Genomic DNA, 17,062 nt, shown 5'->3' with positions numbered 1-17,062 from the left:
AATTAATCAGTCGTATAAACGTAATACGTCAAATTCCGCGGGATATCCCTAATGTATGCTTAATCATGGACACCCTAAAGAAAGAGATGCAAGACCGGCGTGACGTAATTCAAGGTCAAATTTTCTGGCTTCAACGTAATGTTCGGCACGCAATATCCATGGTATATAATATTCTTGTGAAAGAGCAACAAACACAGACCATAGATTAAATATAAGAATCATCCCATCCCAGAAAAATCCCATACATTAAAATGCGACCGCCTAAGAACACGTATACACTGCACCACACACAAATGGCGCCACAAAAAATGCCATCGATTATTTGTAGATTCGATTATTTGTTGCCATCGATTATTTGTAGATTGGCGTTAAGTGTCACGTTTCGAGCCTTAAATCTATGTCAAAAGTGTACACTTAACGTCATCTACAAGTATAATCGAAAGCTATATCACATTTTTTGTGGCACCATATATGTGTGGTGTGCGCGTTCTTAGGCGGTCGCATTTTAATGTATGTGATGGTATGATCTTCTTATATTTAATCTATGCTGAGACTAAAATCGAGGGTCCTTATTGGCTCATATAAATTCATTGAAATTCAGAAAATGAAATTAATTTATTATTCATAATATCAAAGCTAAGTTTTCATAATGTTGTGTTTGAAAAAATTATTCGTTATAAACTTATAACAAATAATTATTTGCACTAATTTTTTTTTGTATACTACTTACGGACCAAGTGATAAATCGGGCATTATAGTTAATGCCCGGTTATTATACCTAGCATAGCGCAAACGGTTACTCGTTAGGTCCAAAAATCACGTACATTTTCCGTGACATTTACGGTCCAGCCACGACATTGGTCTAAGCGCGACAGCGGTGAGCGGCAGCCATACGTGCGAATGAAAAGTCCCATCGCTGTGTCTCGCTCTAATGTATGGCCGCTGCTCACCGCTGTCGCGCTTAGACTAATGTCGTGGCTGAGCCGTTACGCTAGTACCGTAGTACCTAACGTATTATAAAACATCAAAAACTCACGGTAGACGGTTCGTCAACGACGGTCGAGCAGCGGTGTCTGTTCATTAATAATTCATTCGCTTGCGAATTTCGCGTGAGCCCATGAATAGTTTAAAAGCAGCGCACTTTCAAATAATTGGTAAAATCTGAGAAGAGCAAAGCAGTGTTTAATAAAATGAATACAAAATCACTAAATATATCACACGGAAGAATATCAAAATGTCGAAATTTTATAATCGTATACCTACAATTAGAATGTGTGAGTGTGTTTAGTAAAACGTCCCACTTTGTCGGTTACCATTAAGGCAAGATTTACTTTTATCTTCATATAAATAAACTGGCAAAGCGGCTTTATATCAATCGACAAAGTGGGACGTTTTGCCTTGCACGCTCACATATTTAATTGAAATCATTGTTTTGCGTCTATGTTTCAGACAGGATTTAGGGTGCGCGACCACGAGCGACAAAGTTGCTCGGCGACTTACGTATTTGTATGAAGCAGTGATAAAATGCGTTTATCACTGCTTCCAGTAGTTCCACAGGTGGTAAATTATCTTTATTACTAGAATCACCTACTTTCATCAATTTTAAAGCGGTTAATTTGACTTTACTCAAGGTCAAATTACTTTACGTTTTTACCCGCTGGTATTAAAGGACAAAACACGTGTTTCTAAGCTAGTGAGGGGAAAAGAATATTATTATATCAATTGGCTCATACTATTCAATGATTCCCGCCATATTGGACTGTTATAAAACAGCGGGAATGCAGTGACTGTTGGCCAGTTCGAGTACAGACAAGTCGTAGTGTAGTGACATCTTGATTCTTGAAATGCTGATGATTACAAATAGGTTGTTATTATTAAATAGTGTCTTAATCGAACAAGTACTTAACCGGGCGAAGGAGCTAGTGTTTTCTTTAGGTTCCTCTCTGGCCAACTGGCAGAGGTCCAACCAACGTAAAGTCAGGGTCAGAAACGTTATTCTCTTTGTAAGTAATGGCCTATCCTTGCTGTAGGAGTCTAAAATATGTATAACGTATTTACAAGAAAGTGCGTCTTCACATTATCCGATGCGATATCAGATGTAGAACCGATGTCTACGAGTATATATATATCTACTAGCTTTTGTCCGCGGCTTCGCTCGCGTTAGAAAGAGACAAAAAGTAGCATATGTCTCTCTCCGTCCCTTCAAGTATCTCCACTTAAAAAAATCACGACAATTCGTCGCTCCGTTTTGCCGTGAAAGACGGACAATCTTTCCCATTTATAATATTAGTACAGAAGTAGGTGGATTAAGGATCGAATAATGTGAAAAAGCTCCAATGTATCTTACCTAACAAAGTAAGTACCTACCTAACCCATGCGCGGATCCAGGGGGGGGGTCATGGGGGTCATGACCCCCCCTGGAGCCTAGGTTGGCCATACAAATAGACCACGTCACCCCCGCCTGAGGCCTGGGCCTTTACCACGTGACCCCCCCCAGGGCACGAAGCTGGATCCGCGCTTGTACCTACCTACTAGATACCTACTTTATTTTCCTTTCTCAATAGCGATCTTTTCCCTACTTACTTGAATCACAGTAGGCTTAGCGGGCATTTTCAGGATTTGGGACCCTCAATTAGCGTAAGTTGTTAACAAAAATCACTCACTGTCAGTTTTGTGACGATAATTAAGCATGAGATTTCAATAAAAATATTGTTTTTGTGTTAATTACATAAACTTTAAGCAATAATCTACATTCAGAATGTGAAAAAAGTAAATTTTTAATGCTTAATTGTCGTCACAAAACTGTTAATTTTTGTTACCAACTTACGCTAAAAATTGGGGTGTCCCAAATTCTGAATTTTTAATGTTATGTATTTCTGTATACTTAAGTATTAATAATGACTGTAAGTTACTACACTACACAAGTATTACATTATTTAATACGAGTATTAAATATCTAGTGTGTAAAGTATTTCTTTTAAAAGATTTATGAATTAAGTATATCTGATTTTTGGTGCTCCGCCAATGAGCGAAGTAAGTAAATGTGTGTTTAGTAAAACGTCCCACTTTGTCGGTTACCATTAAGGTGAGATATAGGTACTTGTCGTGTCGTGTCGGGTGTGGGTGGCGTCGTCGGCCGAGGAGTTACAACTGATGGTAACAAGAGTGCATGCATCCTTCGAGAGGAAAGGAATGAGAATGAATGTCAGTAAGACGAAAGTAATGGTATTCGAAAGAGATGAGATTATGACAGATTGCGAAATTGAGATCGATAATGAAAGTTTGGAACAAGTGAAAGAGTTTGTGTATTTGGGAACGTTGTTTACAAGGGACGGTAAACATGGAAAAGATATTGAAAGGAGAGTGAATGCTGGGAATAGAGTGAATGGAGCACTAAACGCTTTTATGGGCAGCCAGAAAGTATCGCAAAAAGCACGTCTGGCAGTGCATAGAGGAGTTTTGGTGCCTACACTTATGTATGGTAGTGAAAGTTGGGTGTGGGAGAAAAGACTTCAAAGTCAAGTGAATGCTGTGGAAATGAGAGCGTTAAGAAGCATGGCTGGTGTAAAGTTGAGTGATAGGATCAGAAATAGCGTGATAAGAGAGAAGTGTGGAGTGGATGTAGATGTGGTGACAAAGATTGAGATGGGTATGTTAAGGTGGTTTGGGCATGTAGAGAGGATGGATGAGAGGAGATTAACGAAGAAAGTATATGAAAAAGGAGTGAAAGGGTCAGTTGGTAGTGGAAGACCTGGGCGAACTTTTCTTGATCAAATCGGGGAAATATTGCAAAAAGGCCAGGTCAGAAGTACTCGAAACCGACGAGCGTGTATGAGAAACGTTATGAAAGTGTGTGAAGCGAAAGTGGTTTGTCAGGATCGTAGTAAATGGAAATCCGTGATCTCTGCCTACCCCTCTGGGAAACAGGCGTGATTGTATGTATGTATGTATGTATGTATGTATAGGTACTTGTATCTTTATATGAATAAACTGACAAAGCGACTTTATAGTAATCGACAAAGTGGGACGTTTTCTCGTGCACACTCACAAATAGTTTATCTATTACGTCCCTATAATATTCGAGATACACTGTAAAGTAATTTATTTCGCTTGGAATCTAATTAAGACGACGATAACGTTTCGCAGACATGCTCGGGATATGAAACCGATTTTTATTAATCAAAACTAGAGCTATGGATAGATTTAATAAATATCATGAATTATCTTTCTTGCCATATATTTAAAAACAACTACGATCTACGATCTAAGAATAACGCTTTCAAAAACTGACCACTTATTATTATGATTCATGAATAAAATTCTCAACGAAACAAAGAGCTCCTGGCTTGTAAGATGAATGGCCACTAGCTTAGTTTTATTTTCGAGATAGAATGCGAAGATTAACTTCACATGAATATACTGTTTGAATGCAATTTACTGTGGGATGGTACTTTATGTTATTTATAAAGTAGGTACTTTTTCAGTTGCAAAAAGCAAAATCATAGGTGCACTTACGCTACGGGAAATATTAACTTCTCTACTGACTTGTTTTTATTTCAACTTGCCTTGTTAGGGCCACTTGCACCAACGAAAAAATTAAATTTTGAAAAAACCCCCGACCGCGACATAGTGGACCGATTTTCATGAAACATGGCTAAGAACACTCCCGACTAACTCAGCTTTCAGACAAAAAAAACTAAATCTAAATCGGTTCATCCGTTCGGGAGCTACGATGCCACAGACAGACACACACACAGACAGACAAACAGACAGACAGACAGACAGACAGACAGACGGACAGACAGACAGACAGACACGTCAAACTTATAACACCCCTTCGTTTTTGCGTCGGGGGTTAAAAAGAAGTGTTAACCCGAGGGTTAACCCACCATTTTATATGGAATTTGACAGATGACAGCCCACTAACCCTGAGTTGAGTGATTGGTGCAAGTGGGTCTTAGTATGTTAGTTTGGGTCAAAACGTAGAAGCTAAATTTGACCCACTTCTCGGTTTCCGATTGAGCTGAAATTTTGCACACATATGTAAATGGTGTCATGGAGCTGATCTGATGATGGAGCAGAAAGGTGGTCATAGGAACTCTGTTATGAAACGTCGTATCCCCATCGAGTAAGGGGTTTTAGAAAAGTCTCGGAGAGCAGTAGATGACTGTTGAACGAAAGGTACAGTCGGCGATAAAAGCTTGTGCCAAAAATAAAAAATAAAGTAAAAATCTTATTTCTACTGACAAAGTTGGCGTACAAGAGAGTAAGGGCTACTTGTACCACCCGCTTAACTCAAGGTTAACCTCGGGTTAACCCACCACTTTCGGTGGTGCAAGTGACCCTTAGCGTTTTCACATTATCCGATCCGATATCGGATGTAGGACCGACATTCCATACAATACAGGCGCCATCTTGGATTTTTTCCATTGAAATCCTTCCGACATCCGATATCGGATCGGATAATGTGAAACGGACTTTCCCTTTTATAATTATAACGCAGTTGTAAACAATACGATCATACCTACATAGATCCTGCATGTAAATAATGACTGTCGTACATAATTCATTCGGTATAATTACCTACACGTAAAAGAGTAATAGAAAAACACATTATTTCGTACGTTTGATGGCATTTAATGGGATGCCGCGCTACCTCCTCCCGTCTAGACGCTAACTAGTCTAACTACGAAGGCTTAATGAATGAAATTAATATCCACTCCCCACTTTCTGCCACCTCTTTTACCCTTACGCTCTTTTCGCGCCGACAACGCTTGGCTAAACAATAGGAAACGGATGACAATAATGTAATACTCGTTTGTTTTAAATGTCTATCCACATAGCAAAAGATATACAGGTATCAATTCTGGCATGTAATACGGTTAAACAACAATTTTCGCCCCTATTAAACAAACAACAATTCTTCTACATAAGTATACCGTCTACCGAGAAATCATTTCTTGGGTTAACTAAAGTTATAAACTCAAATATTATCTGGCCAGTATCCCTCTATACTTCTTTGGGGCATTCATCGTTCCTAAAGGTACCTACTGACTTATTTTGAAATCAAACGACATGGGCATACGAATTTGGAATTTCGATGTAGCTCCAATGAATGCTTGGTCAGATAAAAGCCGGCTCGATAGGAGATGCCATTTATCTTCCAGTCGATAAATGGCGGCATTTCAGCGCTGCCCCGGTGCCGGCGCCACAAATGGCACAAATGATGTAAGTACAATAGTGTCAATACTGGGGTTAAGTGTGTCTGGCCTTTTTACATTGTCACAGGTGTGTTTGCGGCACTGGTCCCACCTCGAGTTAGTAAACTATGAGCTATCGGCTATAAAAACGAACAAAAGATAATCTCCGCGTAAATAAAAGAGACACGGCGATGTTTATAGTTACTCGCCTAGCGGTGAGCTATCAATATCGCAGTGTCTCTTTTATTTGCACGGAGTGCTTATCTTTTGTTCGTTTTTATAGCCCATAGCTCATAGCTTACTAGCTCGCGGTGGGACCAGTGCCTGCGACAGGCCCAATGCGAAGGTACGCAGTATGTACCGTCTATGCAGCTTACCGAAACGAAACCGTAGCCTACAGTCTACCTACATAGCAATATGCAGATTTCTGAAATTTCTTGTTTTCTGGATATAAATACCAAGGATGACTGTCTCATTATACTTGTATTCTCTATATAGTTATAATATAAGGCTGCCCAGTAGACAGTAGCTTTTGTAGGTAGTAGTTGGATGAAAACCTTGGGTTTGAGTGTCCTGAACACCAGTGGCGCGTCTATTATTTGATAAAAGTCGTGATTGACTAGTTTTTATGTGCCTATGGTGTGCTATGGTGTTATAGGTTTTTATATCAAATACTTAAATATATTTTCTCTTTTTGTTTTTTCAAGCGATTCAATTTGACTAGCAGGTAATTTGTTATTTATATATATTTAAGTAATTGTAATATTTTACAACACAAATTACATGTCACTGTCGGTATCTTTCTACAAAACGCAAGTAATTTGGTAGGTATAGTAGCAAATATGCGAGTACTAAATTAATAGTAGGTTTTTTATTATTATTATAAATGGGCTTACTCTTGGTCACAGACTAGCCAAAGGCAAAGACGTGGCCTACGATGGAGTGAGCTCGCCCAGAAGATGCCTGTTCACTCTTGATTTGAAGGTTGCCGGGTTATATGGTAAGTACTAACTCATTCCCTGATTCAAAATAAATGAGCCAATCTAAAATGCCCGTGCCGTTTTACGTCAGGTATTATACAATATAGTCATTGCCATCCCACAGGGCTAATTCCACATGTTTACAACGTGACGAATCGCGATGAGTATCATTTAAGTACACAAGCCATTAAGTAAATAAGTCGTAATATTGTTACGGAATCCGTGCTGGCACGAAAACGGCATTATTTTATACAAGGGGTTTATTCGATATGTTTAACTGTAAATTTTCGCATCATTTTAAAATCAACAAATGATATTATCCGATTATCATTATAATGTCGACTTCATATCGTCGTCTTGATTCTCGCCTGTAAGACGTTTTGTTTAAACGTATTATCAGCATTTTTTATCACTTAATTGTGACTTATATTTATAACGCTCTAATTGCTACAGAGTGATACTGGTCATGGAAAATTTTGAGTCAGTGTCAGTCCAAGGCTACGATTTTAACAGCCTGCCGGTGCAAGTGTTATAATGATTAACGTTAAACGTATGAAATTATGACGTTTACTTACCTTGCAGAGGCGAAGCTATCTCAATCGTGATTAACTAGATTGGATTGACTTTTATCTAGTTTTGGTTTTTAGTTTTAGGAAGTAAAAGTTTTGAGCCCCTATTGATTTTCTCCATACAATGATCAATTCTTCCGTTATCGAGCAACATATTTTAAAACATCACAATCTCACGCTAGAGGTTCTGAATGCCGTTTAGGGGGTTATCACACTGGCTACCACTCCGCTGCTCTTAATTATTCATGATACGGCCATTAATGCTAAGTTTAATTAAACCTAAATAAGTTTGTCTGGGTAGCCCTAGGATTACCCAAACCTTTTTGATAAAGTGCGAAAATTACATTTGCTTTCATTTGTATTATGTAGGCTTTCATCAGTATACCTATAAATTAAGAATTAAATCTACAAGTATAGGTATTCCCAACAGTGACAGAAATTTAATGTAGTGACGACGCAACACCTAAATAATCAAATAGTTAAATTATTTATTGACTTTTACACAGAATATATAATAGTACAAGTACAGAAGGCCCACTGCTTTGATGTTCACGAAATGCCGCCTTTAAAAATGCCTACAAAATTCTAACAAAGAAACGAGCCGCACGTGCGCAGCGACTGACGATAGGGTTGCCTATGGATTAAAACGAATATACTCAGATAAATAAAATGTTATACCATTATATTCAAGTCTTGGGTACTTTCTAAGTATATACACAGTATTTAGATATTTTTGTTTAACCCCTCGTATGCGGCCTGTCAATTTTGGTCATTTAAATAGTGACCTTGACATTTAAAGCAATAGATTAAAATTCCCACGCACGGATCCGTGTCTAAGCATACGAGGGGTTAAGTCCCAACATCGCAAGCCTTATTGAACTTTTCCGTGGGACTTAATCAATAGTAGATCTGTGTAAGATTTTCCTATTTTATTCATGATGTCTATTTAACTAAGCATTATCAGTCATTCCACACGCGGACATCGCATATGAACCTTAGAAAAAACTCGCGACGAAAAGTAACAATAGAAAGTGCGAACGTGCGTTCCATGAGAACACGCGCCACCCCTGATTAGGCCGCGAACTCGCGGCCGCCAGCATGTACTTGTAGCGCGGCGATAAAATCGCAGAGTGAGCCGCCCCTGCTTTTACCAAGACATAACAATAATATTCCTAAGAGGTAGGTTAATTCCATATAACCAAAGAGGATCGAGTATTATAGAGAGTTATTATCAAAGTAAAATGTGTAATCACAGTGCATAGACTGCCATCTCTCGACACTAGCTTAAAACTTTTGAACCTCAGTTTTGACAATTTGGCCCATATTCTTAGCTTGATATACATGTGTTAAAATGTCAAATATATATTAGCGCCATCTAGCCGAGCGTCCCCCAAAGGTGTATCGCCATCTAGGTCACCGTACCTTTTTCTGTATGGTTTTGAGGTACGTTTTTTTCTTAGACTTTATCTGTCTATACGGAGTTACATATGTCTTTGATATAACAGAGTAATGTAAGTGACCAATTATTTACATGTTTCTTTATTTAAGGAGCAAATTTAAATATCAATATATCTAAGGACTACTAAACTTATCTATTATCTAGGGATAAATTAAGACTTCAATTTGCATTACAAATAAATAAACATGCAATGGAGTGGTTTACAGTTAAATGTAATTGCCCGGTAAACTAGGCTAGACAGAGAGATGGCAGGTGGACTAAAATGTTATCGGAATGGTGGCAAGAAGCGCTTGGAATCCGTTGGCGCGTTGGGTGGACGACATCCCGAAAATTCCCTAGATTATTATCGCTGTTTTTAATATTGAGATCATCTAAAATACTAAATCCAACTTTAGGTAATTATTTCTTCGTTTCGTTACGTTGCAATTACTAAAAAGCTAGAGGTAATTAAGACGATACGATACAGGTCAATTCTCCATACAAACGCTCTCGACTGTATCCTCCCTGGTTTTTGAAGAATGATTTTTTCAACACAGATTATTACTATTTTTATCTGTGTCGGACCGTTTTGATTATTTCATTGTTATTCAGATTCTTAAATTTCATTCCGTTTAAATACGTTTTGAATGAGGAAACAGTCGAGAGCGAAACCTCGATTTTAAAGATTTTTTCGCCATATCTTTTAACTGAGTTGTTCTTAATGGACATTTATTTTTTTCGATAAATCTAGTAAATAACACTAGTATATTTAACTGAAATTCCCAAATTGAAAGGGGGACTCCTTTCCATTTTAGCATTTTCGCTCCCGTAGCGTCTTAATTATAAGCAGAGATCGGACAGTTGGGCCGGCGTCATTTGTATGACGTTTTTGGAATAATGAACCTTATGTTGTTAGAATGACGCTCAGTTGTCCGATCTGTGATTATAAGTAATTTGCTCAGTTGACGGCGAGATTGATAGTCCTGCTTGTAGACGGGTTAGGTACCTACACGTGATAGTTCAATTAAATTTTTACGATTAAAATATATAATAATGTGAACTGCTAAGGAATGGAACATGCTCCCCTCGTCTGTATTCCCGGGCGAATACAATCTGGGTGAATTCAAGTCAAGAGTGAATAGGCTATTACTGAACCAGTTAGCTACAACCTCGGCCTTGTCGTCACTTTCCATCAGGTGCGACTAAGGTCAATCACTGGCCAGTTTATAATTAAAAAAAAAAAAAATATATATATATATATATATATATAAGGTGTATTCGGGTAATGCCGTTAATCGGATAATTCCGAAATTCAAATTAATTTACCGACGGTTTTTGACGTTCGGAATTACCCGAGTACACCTTAGTTATTTTAACCGTCAAAATGTAATGAAATCACGGGTGGGAATGTTAAAATCACTGTGAACTTAGTTTGGAAAGACTACAGAGCTTTTAAATTATCGTTAGGAAGTTTTGTAAACTTAGGCCATTTCTTGGATTTTACATATACATAACAATACTATACGTAAACATAACACGCAAGTACCTATCTAAGATATGAAATATACCAGTGTCCAAAAATACAGTGGCCTTTCTCTACTGTCAGTTCCTTAGTCAACATCGATTTCAATACTTCGAATGACCTACAACATGAGCATGACTGACTGATATGAAACGCTAACCAAAATTGTTCAATGTTCGGTGCTTTTCAATGTGCGTTCGTAATTTAGCTACTTAGATGTAAATAATGTAATGCTATAAGTACAGCCCTTCGAGCAGTACTCGAAAGTTACAACAGTTATAAGCGCGAAAGGAAGTGCGGTCGGGCCTACGTCCGTTTCCTGAGCACTGTTTCCTATCACCACACGGCTACAGAAACAAGTATAAACTATTCAATTCCACATCTATTTCCTATCTTTAGATGGGCGCACACTTAGCCACGACATTGGTGAATTTCTGGAGCGAGACACAGCGATGGGACTTTTCATTCGCACGTATGGCTGCCGCTAAGACCAATGTCTTTTAGAGTTTTCTGAGTACTTGCGAAGCTTTGAGTTGCGAGTGCGATTGATCTAAAATTAAAAATGTGTTTTACCAACAATTTCATTCTTAAATACCCAATGTGAGTAGTTATCTTTAGTAAAACTTCCCAATTTGTCGATTGCTATAAAGCCGCTTTGTCAGTTTATTCATATAGAGATACAAGCAAATCTTGTCTTTATGGTAAGCGACAAAGTGGGACGTTTTACTAAAGACTGCACTCACAAATTTTGTTGCTGATGGTAGTTTTGTTCTTTTGATGGGCTGTGGCAATTAAATAATTGGCAAACCCAACAGTAATTGAACAAATCATTAAAATGAATTAATATTGTAAGATGAAACAAAAACTAATGATGTACACGATTCGATGTTTTTGTCGATACGAATACTAAAAATATCCTGTAATTGTATTTGAGTCCATTACAGACGTGTAATAAATTATTTTTCAATAAAAGTGTTTTTATCCATAGGAAAAGATATAGTCTTTCTAGTCAATACCTACTTATTAGCAGATGCTTGTGGAATCAGCACTTCATAACACATTGTTGATTATAATTCCTTTTTTAACCCCCGACGCAAAAACGACGGGGTGTTATAAGTTTGACGTGTCTGTCTGTGTATGTATCTGTCTGTCTGTCTGTCTGTCTATGAGTGTGTCAGTCTGTGGCATCGTAGCTCCCGAACGGATGAACCGATTTGGATTTTTTTTTTGTCTGAAAGCTGAGTATGTCGGGAGTGTTCTTAGCCATGTTTCATGAGAATCGGTCTACTATGTCGTGGTCGGGGTTTTTTCAAAATTTTAATTTTGTGGTTAGGTTATAATGAGATTACTTTACTCGAGTTCAAATACTCAGAGTCGTCTCTTTAGGAAATATCGAATACCTACATCTCTGAAAATTATGGATGCTCCTACAACAGCCGGCGTAGCCGATGGCAATCGTCGACGCCAGACGCTGACAGAAAAACAGTCTAGCTATGTCACGCCAGTACGCAAGAGCGATAGAGATAGATAGCTACGAAACAGATATTATCGTGAGCGTTTGTGCATTCGGCTACGCACACTGGGCTCAGCTGCGCTTCTCAGCTACGTTAACAATGAGACGACTTCGTAGCTTAGCTCGTCCGATTTGTATGCAAATTTAAGTAGCTTTGCATTGATATGCTTGTAGAAAAGCAGCCGTTCGTGCAATAGACAGACACAAATCTAGGTATAGACAAAATACTACAATACTAGCATCTTGACAACCGGTCTGGCTCAGTCGGTAGTGACCCTGCCTACTGAGCCGCGGTCCTGGGTTCGAATCCCGGTAAGGGCATTTATTTGTGTGATGAACAGATATTTGTTCCTGAGTCATGGATGTTTTCTATGTATATAAGTATGTATTTATCTATTTAAGTATGTATATCGTCGCTTAGCACCCATAGTACAAGCTTTGCTTAGTTTGGGGCTAAGTTGATCTGTGTAAGGTGTCCCCAATATTTATTTATTATTTATCTAATGCATTTAATGACGGTAATCTGAATTTTTTTTTCCCAAACCAGGGGCGGCTCACTCCGCGATTCTATCGCCGCGCTACAAGTACATGTCGGCGGCCGCGAGTTCGCGGCCTATTCAGTGGTGTCAACCTTCGCACGGCGCAATAAAATTCAGTGTCGGCTGCTCGCGTGCGGTCCGTTTGTTTATGTAGGTAAGAATTTAGAATGGCGGTATTCTGTGAACATCAAAGGAGTAAGCCTTCTGTACTTCTATTATTATATATTTTGTGGCCAAACGGAGATACCAAATCGCCTGCCGGTCTAGCCGAAATCATAATTGTTGACGACACCGATAGAAACGCAGTCTGCCTCTATCGCGCCAATACGGAAGAGTGATAGAGATACTACATAGATACCTAGCAACGCTAACGGCTAACAATGTGCATTAATAAGGCCCACTTGCACCAATCACTTAACTCAGGGTTAGTGGGCTATCATCTGTCAAATTCCATACAAAATGGTGGGTTAACCCTCGAGTTAACCCACCATTTTCGTTGGTGCAAGTGGCCCTAACTGTTTGTACATTAGACTACGTACCGTGGTCTTTTTGACAGCAAACTTCAAAATCCACCAATCATAATTATTATACATAATTATTTTTAAATCGGGACTTAATCGCGTATAACTACATATTAAACTGACCTCCAACGTTTCAAGGACGGCGTTGTCCCCGTGGTCTCGGTCTGATAATCAAAACCAAGTGCGGGTAGTTCGAAAAACTCGCGCGGCTGTCAGAAGGTGTTGATGTCATTTCAAGCCAGTCTTCTCCGAGACCACGGGGACAACGCCGTCCTTGAAACGTTGGAGGTCAGTTTAATATGTAGTTATACGCGATTAATAATCGTGAAAGTTTAAATCATAATTATTATATCGCCCCATGTATTTCATTGGTGGATTTTGAAGTTTGCTGTCAAAAAGCCCTGGCGCCTCAGTATCGCCACCCTGCTAAAAAACGATTCAGAAAATCTGCATTCCATTAAAAAGTAGTAGAGACATGCGGTTGTATTCGTAGAATTTAATATGCTATTATTATATACTTCGGTAAGAAGTGTCCCTCCTTCCATCGAATGAAATGCTCCGACTGGCGAATTTATAGGTATTCGCCTTTATAGCTAGTGTGCGTTAAACAGTTCTAAAGCACGGCTTCAAAGGCAAAATATTTGATTCAACTGAATTGTACCTCTGTACAGTTTTTTATGCAAATAAATTACTTAAGTTGTAAGGTTGTAGCGGCAACTTAACAATTTGTTGATGTAGCTACTGGCATTTGATCCAATTAATTTGTGGTTACCCCGCCGGACACTATGCATTAAAGACATGTTTCGCGTAACACAACCCTCGTTGGGTATATTTTAGGTTCAGTATCAAAAGCTTTAACGTCTGAGGCGGCTGATGACGCTAGCATGAAATTACTCTGTAAAAATTAAGTAAGTAATAAACAGTTTTAGGCCAATTTTGATATAAAAGTATAAGTTTTATCTGACTGAATTACAAAATAATTTTACATTATAACTGAGCTTACTAAGTTAGCTCAATTTTGCCTTAAGTTCAATGAAACAAATGTGTTTCGAAAATCAAACATTTAGAATGGAACCTAGATTCAATTTATTGATCTTAATTGATGCGCATTTAACTATATACTTACCAAAATAGAATATCACTACTTATCCACAAATAAATAGAAAGGTTCAATATAATTTTACAGAACTTAGTATGTATTTCGCTTATGCATTTTGTGTAGTAATTGTCGTGTGACAGTTAGTACGTACCTCAGAGTAACTTTTCTCGTCGCACTCTTGATTGATAATTTTTCTTAGCGTGGATTTTGACGACCTGCTCGTTCAGCAGGTTCCATGTGTAAATAATTGGTGTAATAATGTCTGTTACAAAAACATTGTACGTACCGCGAAGTAGTCCTTTCTCATTAGATAGGTGCACATGTCGTCTAACAGGTCCCATTCGTGCTGCATACTAGTTCTTGACGATTTGCTCCGTGTTGTTTAGAGATTTGACTTAGTAATTGTTGTGAAAATATACCTCAAAGTAGCTTTTCTCAATGGCTGACCGCTAGATAGTGTGTGTGCAGGTCTTGTAGCGGGTCGCAGCCATGTTTAGTTCTTGGCGATCTGGTCCCTGTACAATTTCTTCAAGAACTTGGTGTTATGTAGTTGCTGTTATATAATAAAACATACTTCAGAATAGCTCTTGTCAATGGCCGACCGCTTTATCGTGCAGGTGCGCAGGTCTTGCAGCAGGCCGCACCCATGTTAGTTCTTGGCGATCTGCTCCGTGTGCAAGTTCTTTAGATATTTGACGTTATACGTCAAATATCTACATACCTCGGAGTAGCTCTTCTCAATGGCCGACCGCTTGATGGTGTAGGTGCGCAGGTCTTCCAGCAGGTCGCACTTGTGCTGGTCCTGGGCGTTGTACTCCACGTTGCAGCTCCTCAGACACCTGCTGTAGTCACTGTGACATATTGTTCCACGTACCTCGGAGTAGCTCTTCTCAATGGCCGACCGCTTGATGGTGTAGGTGCGCAGGTCTTCCAGTAGGTCGCACTTGTGCTGGTCCTGGGCGTTGTGCTCCACGTTGCAGCTCCTCAGAGACCTACTGTAGTCACTGTGACATATTGTTCCACGTACCTCGGAGTAGCTCTTCTCAATGGCTGACCGCTTGATGGTGTAGGTTCGCAGGTCTTCCAGCAGGTCGCACTCATGCTGGTTCTTGGCGTGGAGCTTGGCGATCTGCTCCGTGTGCAAGTTCTTCAGGAACTTGGTGTAGTTACTCTGCAACAAAAACACGTGTTATACTAATAACTGGATGTTTCCTTTAATGGGAACAGGCCCCGTAGCCGAATGGCATTTCTCCGACGCCAAACGAAAACGAAACGCCGCGCCAGTTAGTCCGGCTTTATCGCGCCAATATGCAAGAGCGATAGAGATAGATATCTACTAGCGTTTCGTTTCGTGAGCGTTTCGTGAGCGTTTGTGCCATTCGGCTACGCACCCTGTACTTACTTTAATTTGTAAACTTGGCACATAACTTTTTTTAACTTTGAAGTAAGAAGGTCATCGAAGTTCTAATATATTCCATTTCCAAAATATCTTCTAAAGACGCGGTTACCTCAACAGACACAAATATCCCGGTTGACCTTAAGTATATTCTGAGATGTTGAGTACTTACTGCACGCGTGAATACTTGGTTTGTGTCGAAAAGAGGAAATCTTTGATAGGTACTATAAGAGTTTTAACAAACAATGATAATTATTTATTTAATCAAAAATAATACCTAGCTATTCAGAGTAATATCGATATAATTTATTGTCGATAAAACATTTTGCTATATCACTTTCGTACTCGTGCACCGAGTTAGCCCACATATGTTACCTAATCAAATGTTATGCATACAGTAATCATCAATTCATCACATGGATTACCTCAGTATCAATATTTCCATGAACAAATGTATTTTGAATTTCATTTGGCCGAATAACGGCACACCCGCTGACGAGCGTGGCGATTATTCATTCCGACGCAACGCAAGACATATTGAATTATTGGTCAATACGAGTATGAATAGTTCACAGAGAATGCGGCGCTACTGATCCAAAACTAATGGCTTTCATTCATCTTTGTTGTACTGTGTCGTAGAATAATTAGCAGGGCCAAATTTCTGCCTCGGCCCAAGTCTAAGGGCTTAAGCATTGGAGAAAAGGGATGTCAATGCTAATTAGTATTTTTTAGTACTCGTACCTGGGCCATTCTTTTCAAAGTTGCCCACCCCACTTTTTTGGATTTGGAATTTTTTATGTGGTTTCCACTCAGAATCGCGAGCTCTTTCAATACTAATAGGAGAAATAAAGTGCCCCAAGGTTTTTTTCCCACTCCGTTATCATTTTTTCATACATATTCTATGGCAGTAACGGAATGAAAGGTTTGAAAAATGTATGGAAGTCTTGGGACATTTTTTTTCTCTTATCAGGATCGAAAGACCTCGCGATTCTGAGTATGAATCGCGTAAAAAATACCCATGTTACAAAAGAGTGGGTGGACAAAATGGCCCACCTAAGTACGTTTTCACATTATCCGATCCGATATCGGATGTCGGACCGATATCCCATACATTACAGGCGCCATCTTGGATTTTTTCCATTGAAATCCTTCCGACATCCGATATCGGATCGGATAATGTGAAAACGGACTGACTTACTTACCACTGCCATTATATTTTCATTATATTTTATAACTAGATGCTAGTTTTCGTCTACATGACAAATATTAACGATTTATTTTTTAA

The 17,062-nt window shown here is 38.9% G+C and overlaps 1 protein-coding gene across 1 annotated transcript in view; it reads right to left on the bottom strand.

Annotated features, from left to right (window-relative positions):
- The window catches only part of LOC125240852 (protein nervous wreck), a 116,293-nt gene that overhangs the window by 75,651 nt on the left and 23,580 nt on the right, over window positions 1–17,062 (bottom strand). Inside the window, exon 2 of the mRNA XM_048148994.1 lies at window positions 15,409–15,552. Within this exon, the coding sequence (XP_048004951.1) occupies window positions 15,409–15,552 (144 nt within the window). The remainder of the gene's footprint in view (window positions 1–15,408; window positions 15,553–17,062) is intronic.

This window comes from Leguminivora glycinivorella, chromosome Z, assembly GCF_023078275.1.
Source record: "Leguminivora glycinivorella isolate SPB_JAAS2020 chromosome Z, LegGlyc_1.1, whole genome shotgun sequence".
Classification (NCBI taxonomy): domain Eukaryota; kingdom Metazoa; phylum Arthropoda; class Insecta; order Lepidoptera; family Tortricidae; genus Leguminivora; species Leguminivora glycinivorella.
This window is presented reverse-complemented; position numbering and strand designations above follow the sequence as displayed.